At 41.7% G+C, this 14,815-nt stretch overlaps 1 protein-coding gene across 11 annotated transcripts in view; it reads right to left on the bottom strand.

Annotated features, from left to right (window-relative positions):
* Positions 1-14,815, bottom strand: part of SEMA6A (semaphorin 6A) — a 113,681-nt gene that overhangs the window by 47,142 nt on the left and 51,724 nt on the right. For all 11 annotated transcript variants that reach the window (XM_003643072.6, XM_004949625.5, XM_424960.7 and 8 more), the window contains exons 3-7: positions 12,095-12,212; positions 6,628-6,688; positions 4,721-4,783; positions 3,795-3,896; positions 1,598-1,688 (exon numbers count right to left, since the gene is read on the bottom strand). In XM_003643072.6, coding sequence (XP_003643120.1) covers positions 1,598-1,688; positions 3,795-3,896; positions 4,721-4,783; positions 6,628-6,688; positions 12,095-12,212 — 435 coding nt within the window. The remainder of the gene's footprint in view (positions 1-1,597; positions 1,689-3,794; positions 3,897-4,720; positions 4,784-6,627; positions 6,689-12,094; positions 12,213-14,815) is intronic.

Below are 14,815 nucleotides of genomic sequence, written 5' to 3'. Positions count from 1 at the left end.
CTGCAAGAAGAGCCATATTCTTGTAAGCGCTCCCAGCAGACTCAGATGAGCTGGATTTGTGCCCTAAACTGCTCTGAAGCTGCGTTTCACTGCACTCCGAAAAGTTATCACAGAGATCAGTATGTATGCCGTATCAAACTAATTTTATGAAGCTAGGAGACTTACAGGGTATTTTCAATAGGAATTTATTGTGACGCCACCATTTTCAGACCGAATCATCCCAAGAGCTAGTGCAATTATTTCTATAAAAAACACTGTTTTCAAATAATGTGAGGACTTCTACAGCCACAGGATGGGACTCATCTCACCCATTCCAGCTGCACGCAGATAAATGTTTGCATTAAATTGGTTATAAATGCCTTTTCTGGCCAGTGTAGCGAACAAGACACGTCTGACAGCTAACTCAGAGTGCCCCAAGGACAGCAATCTGAGACACTTGGAATGCATCTTTTTTTGAAGGTGTGCCTCTTTCTCTGTGGGTTACGAATCACCTGCTACAGTCAAGGAATTTCTAGTTTTATGATCTCTTGACTGTAATTAAGAAATTACACAGTATCACCATCATCATGACCACCACTGTTTTAAAACAAAAGGACCCACTGGTGTACCGTAGAGGGAGCAAATCATTTTTTTACAACCAGCTGTAAAATTTCTCCTCTCTAAAGCAGACCATTCCAGCTCAAATGCAGTAGCAGCTAATGCAGCACTTTGGCCATGGAATGATCTTTAGTGGCTGCAGTATGTTCAAACTCCTACACCTCTACACCTTGAGAGGAATTGCTAAAGCATTTTCAGGTAAATACGCAGGTCCTGCTTTCAGTACGCCTACTGAAAAGAACTGGTATTATCACAGGTGGCTCCTGTATTGTCTTTATCATCTAATTTTACAGGCAAATGCAAGAGAAGACCAGAATGGTTCACACTAATAGAAATTCAATAGAGAAATAATTTAACTAGGAGTATATGAAGAGAAATACCAAAATACCTTCTCATAATCAACAGCTCAAACTAACACCACTAGAAAGCACTCACTATTTTACCTATTAGAGAAAGTGGAATCAGAGTATTCTGCTGCATGCAACCTAACCATTTACCAACAGGTTTCTGTCCTTTGTTTATTACAGGCGGTAGCAGAACAACAAGATGCCTTTTGGTTTAAAATAAAATGACCTTCCCTTTCCATCTAGGAAAGGAGCCATCAAACTCTTTCTTCTATCATGAAGGCTAAATTAACTTCAGAGTTGTTAAACAGCATATCCTGCCTCCTCCTCATCAAAGTTCATGTAAGCCTTGCCCTCGTCCTTCACAGGAGCAGGATACGGCCAGAAATGGTGCCTCACTCTGATCTGGCATTGTATTATTATGATTCCAGGAAACACTGAAATATTGAACCAAGAAACTGAGGCTCCACGCAATGCTGTTTGTGATAGTGAAGCCAGTCCCAGACAAGGCAAGGCTTCCTGTGCGTACGATTTCCTTATGGCCCTTATTTTTAGTTATTATCCACTCCCTCTGCTACCTTGGCATTTGGACTCAATGGCAAACCTGGGCTGCAGGAAGGAAAGCAAAAGAGATTATTTCAGTCATTCTTCTTTACCCGCGAACAACGCAACGTTGGCATGCTTTGCATCGTAGGGGCACCTGGCCATTCCACTGAACTCATCTCCCAGGAACTCCAGTGTATCCATCTGAAAAACAAAAGGGAGCTCCTCAGATATAGGAGCAAGACTTCTTACCCAGGACCAGGCTAATGGTAGCTTCATTTCTGGGCAGGGAGCAAAGCCCTTTCTGCAACTGCCCTCCTGGCTATGAACGAAGAACACGACAAAAAACACAGCGTTAAATAAAATCAGGCTGAAAAGTGTGCACCCAGTAAGTCAGGCACTCTTTCAGGCCTAATCACTCTCACTTTTTACACACATTTTACAAAAGCCTTCAGTCAATATTTTATCTGTACACAAGCTTCCTGTTGAACTGCAGCAGGCTACGTGGTCTGTGGTTCTGGCATGGATTCAAAATATATCCTCAACAGCGATCCAACAGAAGCGCTTTTATACACAGCAAAAGACTGCAAGCCATAGCAGTCAGATGAAACAACACTAGGACAATTATGTGTGTGTGCATTTCTACCCCCCCAAAGTCCGGAGGTCCTTCTGGTCTAGTCACAAAAGCGGTGCCTCTTCATACCCAGAAGGACGCCCTCCAAGCATCAGTTGAGGCTGCATTATGGAGAAATCCTCTTACCATTAGGCAAGAGTTAATCTGTGCAGAAATTGTAAAGTCTGAGGCTTAAGTATAACTCCTGGGAGACAAATTCACCCTGAGCACTGGTAATTATACAAATACACGCATCAACTTTACAGTAAGTTCAAGAGGGTTTAGCAAGCTCTGTGGGAAAGGTACAGCTCTTACCTGCTTAAGATTCTTATACAGCAGTATTTTGGGAATAAGCATCTCCCTAGCTTACTCAAGTAACATGAGGAGCTCACGCTATGTGAACCACACACAGTACAGATTCACAGAGCATGAAAAATAACCCATCTGGCAGCATCAGCTACTCCCACCAGCTTCTAGGTTGAATGTTACAGCACCTAAGTCCTCTGGTGGATGATCTGTCAGCATTCGTTTTCTGTCATCTGCCTTTTCTGTCCAAATCCATTGTGAAGGGAATTAGTTGCGCTTCCTTGAGGACAGAAAAGCACTACAGATGATAGGGAGGGGAAATGCAATTCTGTGCAGCCTTCCCTATGCTGAGCCTTGTAATGCAGGCTGGTCTACACTTTCACCTTGCAGTGTGGAAGGATAGCTCTGTTTTCTGTTAGGCACAACTTTAGCCATCTCTCTCTGTTACCCAGTAATAGAGGAAAAGTCTGAGGAGGTGTCGAGGTGACCTCCTCTGACTGCCTGAGCACAAGGCAGCTCAGTGACAGGTGAGTAAGCCTGAAGGGGCCATGTGCTGTGGGGAGTGAAACACCTGCAGCAAGGGTCAGGAGAGCCATTTATGCCAAGGAAATCTGCATTTGTGTTAAAAGGCAGCTTTCTAGCAAAGGTGGCTGGACCACGGGCCATGAAGCAATAAAATGGTGCTGGAGTACTGAATATCACACTGAAGCCAGGAAACCTAGTTGCACGCTAGGAGCAAGATGCAAGGAGAGGAAGAAGAGGAGAGACAGAGGTTACAAGAACACCAGCTACCTGTACCAGATGCATGATGCAAGCTCATACGTGAATAAATCTGATTCTTCCTCCAGAGACTGAAATAAAAGACTATGCTGAACTTCTCTAATGCATTTCCTAGACTATACACAATACAGTGGCTAAACAAAGTAAATCAGCACTGCAGAAAAAGCAAGGAAGAGCAGCAGTCACAGTGAATACCACTAAGGAAGCTGTTTTCCTCAATGTTAATGTCTTTATACTGTTTTTCACTTTGACAGCACTGAAGAGAATAAGAATTCTCTGCTGTGGTTTTGTCAGAAGCAGGACTAGTGGAGCTGAATTTTCTTTTTCCTGAAGGATAAGAAACAACCGTGGGACATAGCAATGCCTGAAAAAGCAGAGCCCAGATACCAAGGCCTAACTGAACTAATTTCACAGCTACTCCAAAGACATCCACTGATGAGGGTTGTATGACATAGGATTTCTGCAAGCCTAAAAAAATGGGAAATATTTGAATAGATGTGCTACGGAATTGAAAGATGTACTGCTGAACAACACACTCCGTGCTGTTGCCAGCATAGTCACAATAAATACAAGAAAAGGAAAGGTCATAAATGAAATCTCAGATCACATACCTTGTAGTTCCTGCAAGAAGGGTTGAATGCATTTGTCCCACAGATAAACAACGTATCTTCGTTTCTTTTTAAGAGAACCTTAATAAAATTATGACATTCATCCTGAAGAAAAACAACAGAAAGTATTTAAGCTACTCTACTTGGGTGTCTGGTTTTATTTTCTCAGTCTGATCTTTCACTGTCAAATCTAAAATGAAATTGGCTGGTAGTTACTGTGACGTTCTGGGCTTTATTTCAACTGTGTTTAACTGACAATGAGTGAGATGCAATTTATTTCTATTCTGGTGGTTAAAAATGGTTACAAAGAACCGAGGATATGATTTTCATGCTATAGTTCAGGTTTTGCTATTCACTTAGAATTTTGTTTGAACACTGTTGCTTTCCTCAGGGGTGAAAAACCTGATCATCTTCTCATCTGTGCTGCTGTAAGACAGCCTCAGTGTATTTGCATGAAGCAGCTGTAACAAGGAGGGGAAGCTCTATAACGAATCAGAATCAACACCTAACTCTGACCTCACGCATGATAGTTGTATGTTACACTAAGGAAAGACTAATGTGAGAAACAATCCTCTACCTGTACACACTGACACGTCAGATAAACTCCTCTGTAAGCTCCTACAGGAGCCCCTACAACAGCACTTAGCTTTTAAGGCAACGTTAGCCAAAAACAATACACTTGGCATCATGTAAAATCTCCAGCACTCTAAGCTTTTCAGGATGTTGCTGTGCCTGCTGTCGTAATGCTTTATCACATTAAAAGTAAACTATTTTTTGCAAATTAAAGCCTTCAGTGGGCTGATGGAAAAAGCAATTACTGGCAAAGAAGAGAATGGCATGATCCATTCCACATCACAGACAGCAGCCTGAGATAGTAGTGAAGCAACTAAACTAAAGTGGCAGATGCAAAAGAAATGAAAATTGCCTACCTTATGTTTTCCCTTCATTCTGCATGTGTCTACATCAGCTTGTCTAGATTTCCACGTCAATTTCTGCAAGGATCAAGAAAGAAATCAATTAGAGCCCAGAGGTTGTTGCATTTGATTTCAGAAGTAGAAGTCCCCTGGGGGAGACTAGCTGTTGAACATATACTCATTAAAAGCATTCTGCACCCTTTCTCCGTGATTAATTCACCGTAACAATGAAAGATCAGTGATGTGAAGCATTCACTTAATTTTGTGTTGCTACCTATTCGTTAGACCAGAAACCCATTCCCCTCCCCCCCCCTTTTTTTTTAATTTTAAATCCTAAGGCAACTGAATTTTGCAATAGGCTAAAACTTGTAAGTACTTTCCTATAAGCATTAGATGCTCTTTTCTGTTAATTTGATATTATTATACAAATCAAAATAAACATTTATGGACTATATACCCTGATTGAAATCTAAGTGGAGTATCTATTCCAGGACATTTTACGTTAGCAAAGAAATTGTAAGGCAGGTAATGCTCATCGTTCCAAGTTAGCTAGCAGTCTGAGAGAGTGGACTGTTTATACTGCTGATTTCATCTACCAGCATTCTTTCTCTGCAACATTTTCAAGTAAATGCCAAAAACACCAACCTCCTTTTTATTTTTTTTCAATGAGATTGAGAAATGCTTTAACGTGGTAGGTTGATTAATTGTAATAAATATTTATTTTAAATGTGGCTTAAGATAGTAGTAACACCTCAGACACTACACTTCTCCTTCCGACAATATTTCCCAGTAGTACACTGAGTCACCTTCCATTCACTAAGGGTCCCAAGCCGAATAAATGAGCATGAATGTCATAACAATATTGCTATTATTTCCAGAACAAGCCTGTGACCTCCCTTTTTTGAAGAGCAACAAGACATAGGCTAATCTTCAGCACCTTTCATAGATATATCAACAAATGCTCCTCTCCTACAGTGGAATCTATGCATTGGCCAAACTCATACGGTCTTCTGCTGGGCCAAAGGCTACGTCTGTCACTTATTACACAATGTGAGTGTAATGCGGAGGAGCTGGAGGGAGATTATTTCTAGAAAGTTTATGTTAATATGCAACGCGGTAATGCAGATAAAGCTCTTCTTAATTTGAATGCAGCTTGCCATGGAGATAATGTGAATACATCTACAAAGTGCTGCTATGTAAGATTTTATTTACAGATTACTTGCACAAGTGAATAAAATTTCTGTGCAAACATGTTAAGAGCATTTGCTTTTTATGATGAAAAGCTTCAGTGTACTTAATTGGAATAGTACAGCCATTATACATAAGTAGCTACAAAAGTAATGCCTCCTATTTTTTCCATGGAAACAACAGATAAAAAAGCACAATAACACTGTTGGACAAAGCATATTCTCTCCTACGAAGCACTTTTTTTTTTTTTTTTCAAAACAGTCATCAGCAATAAGTGATTCACATCAATTAGATGGTGAAGATGCTCTTCATATTGTGGTGTGACAGCTGCATATGGCCATCTAGAACATGGCTTATCTTTCATGTCACTGTTTGCCACTGCTGAAACACACCATTCACTGCCTCACTGTGCTGACATCCACTGTTTGGTCTCCATTAATGTTCAGCAAGTGTTGATGAATGCCAATGGGTGCTATTTTTTCTGCATGGAGGAATTCAATTCCACAACCTTGCTTGTACACAATACCATATCAGATGGCATTCTGTCAGAGTTCCCCTCTGCTGCCATTTGTCAAAGAGCAACAACATGGAATGGAATATTGGTGGGGAGGTCCAACCTCTACTGCTATACCACCACCAACTGTCTTTGACATTGTGGGCCAATACGATAAAATAGAAGGCATTACTTTTGGAGCACTACCTTCTGTTTCTGGGAGATGATAAAAGCTACTTACTTTGCTAAAATAAATTTCTTCTGTATGTGATGTGTCCATATCAACAGTATAAATATGGTCCCTGTAAAAACAAAAGCAAACAAATGCAGAGTCAAATAGTCCAGTAGAACCATTCATTTTCCATGAGGAGACCTATCTATGACAAGACAATCCATAATCCCTTCAAAAAAGGACGACAGGTCTTACGAGGGAACATTACTGACAGCATTGCCTGCTTCTCCCAGAAAAGCACTTCCATATATAAATTATATTTCCTTTCCTTAAGAAAAAAAAAAAAAAAAAAAGGAAATTTTACAGTACTTCAAAGCAAGATTATTTCCCAAAACGATTATCTGAACAATTAAAATTTTGGACAGAAGATGAGCCTTATATATTTTTATAATTTCTCTTCAACAGGACTTAGAACAAATGCCAGAATGCAGATGTTTCTCTGTATCTGAAATCAGTTGCAATCTGTGACAGCCTTTGCCACCATTCTGGGCTAGCACTTGCAGCGCAATATTTAGCCATTCAGGGTTAAAAAAAGGTTAATGTTTTTTTCTTCTTCTTTTTTTTCTCCTAATTTCAGATGTGATAATTTGGCTGACAATATGCTAGCCAAAAGGCTGACAGCCACACAGCTCGTCCCAGGAATCCTCTCTTCACACACCAATAGCCAAACCAAACTGTAAAATACTCCTCTCAACAAAATCCACATTCCTTGCTTGCATTTACTTTCCTGTTTTCCTGAGAGCTTGCTTCTCCTTATAATTAGCTGCCAATGTCTCTTAGGAAAGAGTAAATAGACTCAGTCATTCAGGTAGAGAGATATTTTTAAACATTCTCTCCTGCTAAACTGAGAACACAGACATTTCTGTATGGAACCTAAGAAAAAGCACCAACCCACAGCCCCATACTAACAGCCACACGAAATTGGGAACGAAGAGAGAAGAACACCGAGCATCACTTTTTTGTTTGTTTGTTTGTTTTGTTTTTTGTGAAACAGCACTGACTTTTTTTTCAAAATGCAGGAAGCTATGCAGATGGAGAATGATCTGTGGCGTTGGAGAGGTCTGCATAGGAGCCCGCAGAGAGCAGGATACAGAATGCTTCCATTTTGGAAATTTCTGCTGTTAAGCCTAGCTTCACTTTTTTTGGGCTTTGTGTAAATAGTGCTATCTCTCAAGCAAAGCAAACACAAAACACTGCCATAACAAGAATTAGCAACACTTCCCTCGCATGGAGAAAAGAGGCAGCATAGTTGGAGGGAACCTGCTTTTAAAAATCTCCTGCCTGCTATGACACTTGAAGTTATTTGCTGCATAAGATGCCAAACTGAGGAGCTGTGGGTTTTCTTCTCCTCCAGACTCTGAAAAAACAGAACTGTCATTTTCTTTCAAGATGAGTTTAATGCTTCAGTTTATTACTGGCCTGATTTCACAGGCATAGCAGTGGTCAGGGCTGGACTAAAATTACCTATTAGTGTGGTATCAGCTTCACAGACTAGCATGCAGCTCCCTTTTAATGTACATCTCTGATGCTGTTACTCCTACTACATAAAAGTGGGAACAAAGTCCCTTGAATTGCAAATTAAGTGCTGCTGGATTTCTAAAAACATCCTCCCAGCACAGCTCTTGATTGTAATGATCAGTCTTAGTTTATATGGGGTATGATTTTTTTCTTCTGGAACAAGACAATTAAAAATACAGTTGGGGTATTCAAAAACAGGCTTGAGTTGTTCAGCTCCATGCTCCATAAAACATCTCCCAGGGGGCTTACTTTCTGGTTTAAGAAACAGCTGAAAGGAAAATCATATGCTAAGTTATGGGATCATCGAAAGGAGGGTCAGTATCAGGCAAATTACATATCACTTTCTCATGCTGCATTTGAAATAAAGTTGCTGACAGTGCCAGCAGAGAAGCAAAGTGCTGTCAGATGGTGGGGAGGGTTTTCCATCCACAGACAATACGGGATTGTCCTTGCTCTCTTTTTCCCACTGCTGCCCAAATCCTGCTATCTACTAGCTGTGGTATGTGTACAGCTCGCTGCTAATTAAGTTATTCTAACACAAATTGACCTAATCCTAGAGCTTCCGTTTTTCCCACCTCCAGTCAGCAGAACTGAGTTTTGTTGCCATGGCATGGACTTGAGGAGGAAGGGAATTTAAATAATGCCACCGGCTGTGCATGACCCTTGGCCACTTAGAAAATGTGTAACAGCAAATGAGGAGGGAGCCATCCTGGTGCTTCACGGGCTCAGTAAACTCTTTCGTACATACACATGAAGGATGACAGATAAAGTGGACAAAAGCAGCCACCACACAAGACAGCAGGAGGAGGTGGCATGGCAAAAAAGCGTGTATTTGTGAATGTGTGAGAGATGGCAAGATGTTAGCCTTCCCATGAGAAAAAAGAAAACAGCTGCTCGTTCATAACAGTGTACCCCAGGCATCCTAGCTGCAGACCAACATGGTTTCAAGTCCTTTGGTTGAGTCACGTTAATTTATCTCTGCCTGATAATACAAAATAAAGCCTTTCCAATGTGACACAGAATTATACTTCATAGTAGTCAACACAGAAGTTGCACACCCATATAACAGAAGTGACAAACCTCCTGGAGGAGGCTGCCTGTAAAGCGAAGCCATGTTTTCTAAAACAAGCAAATAAAAAGTCCACAACACCAGAAACACCAAAGCAAAAACTGTCAATGTGTAATTGTTTGTTTTGACTGGTTTTCAGATAATGGTACGAATGTAAATTTAGCATGACTATATTTTGATGAGTGAAAAAATGGTATGAAAGCAACACCTGGTATGATATCTGAGGGGTTTGTGTTAGTTGCTGTTATCCTGCTATCAAACTCTTTGAGAAACACCTTTGATTGTGCACACATTTGCTTCAACCTTTATGCGTATTCAACCTCTAGATGTATTACTGCCTCTGAAAGAGATGCAATATTGCAGTTGTAAACTTTCATTCACACTAACTATCAAAAGATGACTCATTTTCTGAAGTTTGTAAGTTCAGATAAAAATTACCTTGGATTTTTAACTTATATCACACAAGTTTCTCAGCCCAGCAGGCATTTTATTCAGTAGCATGTGGAGGGGGAATATAATGTACCAAAGGGTAGCTGAGTACCAAAGGAAAAAAATGCAAGATTTTTTTGTGCGTGTATAAGTACAAAAGAGACTACATCTTCGTGATTTTTTTGCAGGTCAATAGGACCAAGGAGTACAGGAGCATTCTCATTATGGTAAAATGCGTTATACAAATACATAACTACAGAATATGTAAGAATGCACAAATGTACACCAATACATATATTCTTCCCCATGTATATTTTTTTTATATAACCTGTGCTGCAGTTTCATATACCAAAACACTTATGTGGGTTTTCTTGCTGTAAAGCTGGTTGTTGGGTAGTGCAACTCTAACTGCATCAATCTTTCATTCTGGGAACAAGCTATGAGTACAGCAGGGCAAAATCCACTCAAGCAGATTTACCACCTTCTCCCTGCAAATGATTTCCTCATTTAAAGGAAAACAAATAAGGAAAGCAAAGGGAACTCAGCCTTGAAAAGGAGGAAATCCTGCCACCACCTTCCAAACACTTTCAGCCCACCTCCTGCCCTTGTGTGCTTGTTATCACACTGGAAGCGGCAGAAACGCCATGCCCTGAGCTGGGGCCTCACAGTGGGGCCAGCACCCCACTGCAAGGTGAACCTGAATCCCTCATGCAGGAGAGGAACCACGGTCCTGTGTCCTACAGCTGGCTGTGGTGTTTGACCTACACACTTCACCAGGATTGAATGCAAGGGGCTGGTCCAGGTCGCTCCTGGGAGACGGCTCTGCTACACAGAGCACCAGGCCTAAGATGGATGGCTGGCCTGGACATGCGGCCTGCACTGCCTGGGAGAAGGGAGCAGTGTGATGGCCTGGCGGGGACACCAGGAAAAAAGCAGTGCTGAAAACAGCAGAAAACAAACTGGCAGAAATCAGAAAAAAAAAAAAAAAAAAAAAAAGGAAAAAAAGAAGGAAAAAAAAAAGGTGTTATCTGCTTAAAAGCCTCAAACTCTGGAACACTTCGGTTTCAAGTCCTTGTTTCTTGCTGCTGCTTTGCGGAACAAATGCTACGTTAGGGGAAATTGCAAGGAAACCAGCAGGGCATGGCATTAAGCCAGAGCCCCAAACTCTGCCATGTGGATGAAGTTTGAAGTGAAGTATGTGAGAAGCCTGACGAAGCTGTGCTTAGCCTACAGGTGAGGAGTTACAAGTGCAGTTTTCAAGCAGCCAAAGAAACAACCATGTAAAAACAGCACCAGTGACTTGGCTGCTGTAAAGCAGGAATTACTCTCTACCACAGGCCACATCTGATCGCCCAGAAAATGGGAAGGAACTGCTTGATATGAAAGACAGACAGCTCCTGGAGCCCTACCCAGGGCTCTGAGGACAGGCTAGTGGTGAGGGGCTGCCTGTTCAGCAGCTGTTCCCTCACCCCCTGGCCATCCCACCCACCACAACTCCCATCTGCAGAAACAGCCTGGCCTTCTGTAGCTCACAGAAGGTTGAAAATTTCTGAGGTGCAGGACCAGAAAAATGAGAGGAAATAAGCTTCTCCTGGAGGGGCAGCTTTCCCAAACAGGATCTGGGTCCAAGAGCGCCTGAGATAGGCTTCTGACCCTTGCTAATCTTGGCCTTTCCTGAATTCGCCCCGTACCCATCAGGTAGTTCCCGCTCGGAGATTGTCAGCCTCCTTTGCTAACATCAGGAGCGGAGAGGAAACATTACTGTTGGGTCTGTGCCAGGTGGGCAGCTGTATAAATCGGTGTATGTGCCACCGAAGCTGGTAGTGCTATGCTGTGCTACACTAGCTAAATGAGTGGCTTGACATGCGATTTGTATGAAAAGGTATTTGTATCTGCACAGAGTAGCAGTCCAAAAAAATCCAAAACACCAAATTCAGTTAACCTTTCTCAGTACATCAACAGAACTGCAGCAAAAATGCGCTTCTCCCCCACCCCCACCTTTTTGTTGTTGCTTCGTGGTACCGAAAATATGCCAAAACAAGCAACATTAAAGTTTAACAACTCTTATTCAAACATGCATTTGTGCACTAGCAAAATCACTCTCTAAAACATATAATTAATTGTGTGCACGAGTGAAATTACGGAATGAAGACGGATTCTCTCCTCCGTGGCATCAAACAATTTATTTTGCAAACTCTCTCTTCCCAAGCTCAAAGGGAGGTGGAGCAATGGGGAAGAAGTCCTGAAAGGGATGGCTCAGCTTTTAGCAGAACTGAGCCTCAGCTGACTGACAAACAAGGTGTCCAATACATCTCACTAAGAGCCTGCAAACCTCTGTCTCCATGTGAGAAAATCCTAAAAATAACATGCCCATAAGAGAAAAACTCAAAATATCCTTCCTCCTCTCCCTCCTGCTCTGTGAGCAGCAAGGGAGGAGTGGCGAAGCAGAGGATTACTGACCTAGCAGCAATGTAGAGGGTTCTGTTCATGACCGTGACCAGCTGGATGTCCAGCCGGTGCCTCTGCGTGGTGTTCCGTCCCGGCTTGTGACCCACAAACACCGGATACTGTCTTGTATCTGTGGGAAGTGAAAAAGAACAAGGTTCCAGAGAAAAAGCAAAAGACAAAATAGAATCACATGCTAACATGGCAACGGCTGAAATCTGTGGTTTTTCTTCTCCCCCAGCATCAGGGCCTAGGGCAGGAAGGTACTAGCACAGAGGGCTAAGGGTGCAAAGGAGAAAGTAATTTTTTAGCAGACAAGAACTGTGAATTTTTTAGAATGTAAAGCTGCTTTAGAGCTCTTGGCACAGAGGTACATGGCACTTTCTCACAGTTTTTCTTTCACGGCTTGCAGACTTTAAATGCTGGCTCCTGGCTGCCAAAGTGTATCTAGTAGGACAAAGCTGTTTTACAGTAGCCCATCAATCATCACAATGACTGGATTAGTAGTGGTTAAAGCAAAAGACTTGGCTCTGAGTGGTTCAAATTGTCAGATCAGTGGGTTTCCTACAGGATTGGACTGATATTGTAGAGCAGCTGCGGGGATTTCTAAGAAACTGTGGGTAACCACTACTCAAACTTTTTAAAATGAAAGTGTCTGCACATTATTTTGGCAACCAGTCTGATACTGCAGTTCTTCTGGAAACTGAGCAACAGTACTGACTGGAAGCCTTCTATTGATCTTATGCTATCATCAAGCCAGCTTCTTCCCCCTCTCTATCAATCAGCACAAGCATTTAGTCCCTCTCTACAGCAATAGTGAATATTTTTGACCGAGAGCCACTTTGCTGTTAGACTGAAAATGAATGCATGATCATGATGTCTAGGTGCACCAAATAAGGAGCTATACAGGCAAATGCAAAGACAAGAGGAGAATAAACCTCTGATGAACATCATCATAATACTGAAGTGTTGCCTGTGTATATTCACAGAACCACAGACTGGCTGATGGACCTCTGAAGGCCATTTGATTTCTAATTCCCTGCTCAAACAGTCACCAGAGCTGGTCGCCCAGGACCACATCCAGGCAGCTTTTGAACATGTGCAAGAAGGGAGAATCCACAGACTGTCTGGGTAGCTTGTGTAGTGCTTAGTCATTACACAGATCTGACTAGCATCAAGCCACAACGAGCCTTATCCCCAGCAATTTGTTTTACCAGAAAACTGCAGCTAATTGAGGGAGCCTAATTCTTCAGAAACTCAGTTACTGCACTTGTAGTTTTCATCCGCTGTCCTCTAAGAGTATTCTCTCTGCCAAGTTTGGTTGAAGCACTGACTTTGACAGTACAGCTTTGGCAAAGCACTTGAGAACATCATGTGTGAGAAAGTCTGTAAATCAGATGCTGAGAACTCTTGGGGAAACAAATTAATAGAGTCCAGCCAGGATTTATGTTCAGAAGCCTGAAGCTTCTGACCGAGACCTATGTGCAAAATGCCAACTTCAAACTTTCAGGCTCTTCTCTACTCAGTTCTGTTTCCTCTGTAGGAAGTCACTGATCTAATAGAAGCTGGGGATTGCACATTCACATGCATTTCAGCACACCATGCTGGAGAGAGAATTTATCCCACATTTCATGCAAACAATCAACATAACCATTTGGAAGGTGAAAATGTTGCTGCTGAAAGCCCGATGGCCACCCTAAATAAGTTTCAGTAGGGTTTTCTATAGCGTAATTCTGCCCTGTTCCAGTACCACAGATGTCTACTAGCAGTTGGAGCACATCAACTGCCTGGCAGGATCTGTCTCCCGGTTTAGTGTTCCCCAAGACAAACAGGCTTCTGGGCGTCAAGGCCAATGCAAAGCATAATGAGCAAGGACACTCAGGAGACTCACATCAAAATCAAATTCCTGGTCCAAAGTAGATTTAAATATGAGTTATAATTGCTAACTTGCTGTTCCTTAGCACACTTTTACAGACTCACATGCTAAGTACTTCCTACTAAATATCTCAAACTTCAGGACTTCAGAATACTCTTCTCTGGAGTAATTGAAATTGAGCTGTGGTAAATGTAAAGAATCACTCATGTTAAGTCTGACTTGCATGGTAAAATCCATAGAAAGCTCTCCACCTGTTTTGTCAGCAAATCTCAGTACTGACTTGCAGCTGTCTGTGTTACCCATGATTTTGCAGAGTTTGCCAACTAGTGTTGGTAAGAAAGAAGAGGATTTCTGTTACAAAAGATTCTTTGTCTTATTAAAAAAATAATAAAAAAAGAATCTACATTTCTAGCCAAAAAGGCCAAATGCTAAAGTGCAATCCAGCAGGGTTCAAAGAAGTAAGATTGGTTATTTGTACTAGCTCAACCAATTATATTTTTAAAGCTCTGTTATTTACTGTGCTATAGTGATACTCTGAGATGAGCCACTGATTATCCAGACCTACAATTTCACAGGTCAGGTGAATAATTACTTGATAATGGAGGAGGGGGGGGGGGGAAGTTTCCTTTAGTTGCTTCTGGATAAAACAAATACGTGGTCTAATTATGCTATCAAAGGATCTATTTGAGGAGGAAAAAGGCTATGGCTTTGGAGAATCAAACATCCCACCATCCAGCTGTCATAAGTCAAGATAAGCAGTTCTTGTTCTTATTATCAGAGAATGTAAATTGGTTGATCTGGGAGGGAGGAGGAAAAACAACTTTATTTATTCACAGCATAACAAAATACTGTCAATTTGA

Source organism: Gallus gallus, chromosome Z, assembly GCF_016699485.2.
Source record: "Gallus gallus isolate bGalGal1 chromosome Z, bGalGal1.mat.broiler.GRCg7b, whole genome shotgun sequence".
NCBI lineage: Eukaryota > Metazoa > Chordata > Aves > Galliformes > Phasianidae > Gallus > Gallus gallus.
Note: the sequence above shows the minus strand (reverse complement) of the source record. Positions and strands in the feature narration are given on the sequence as shown.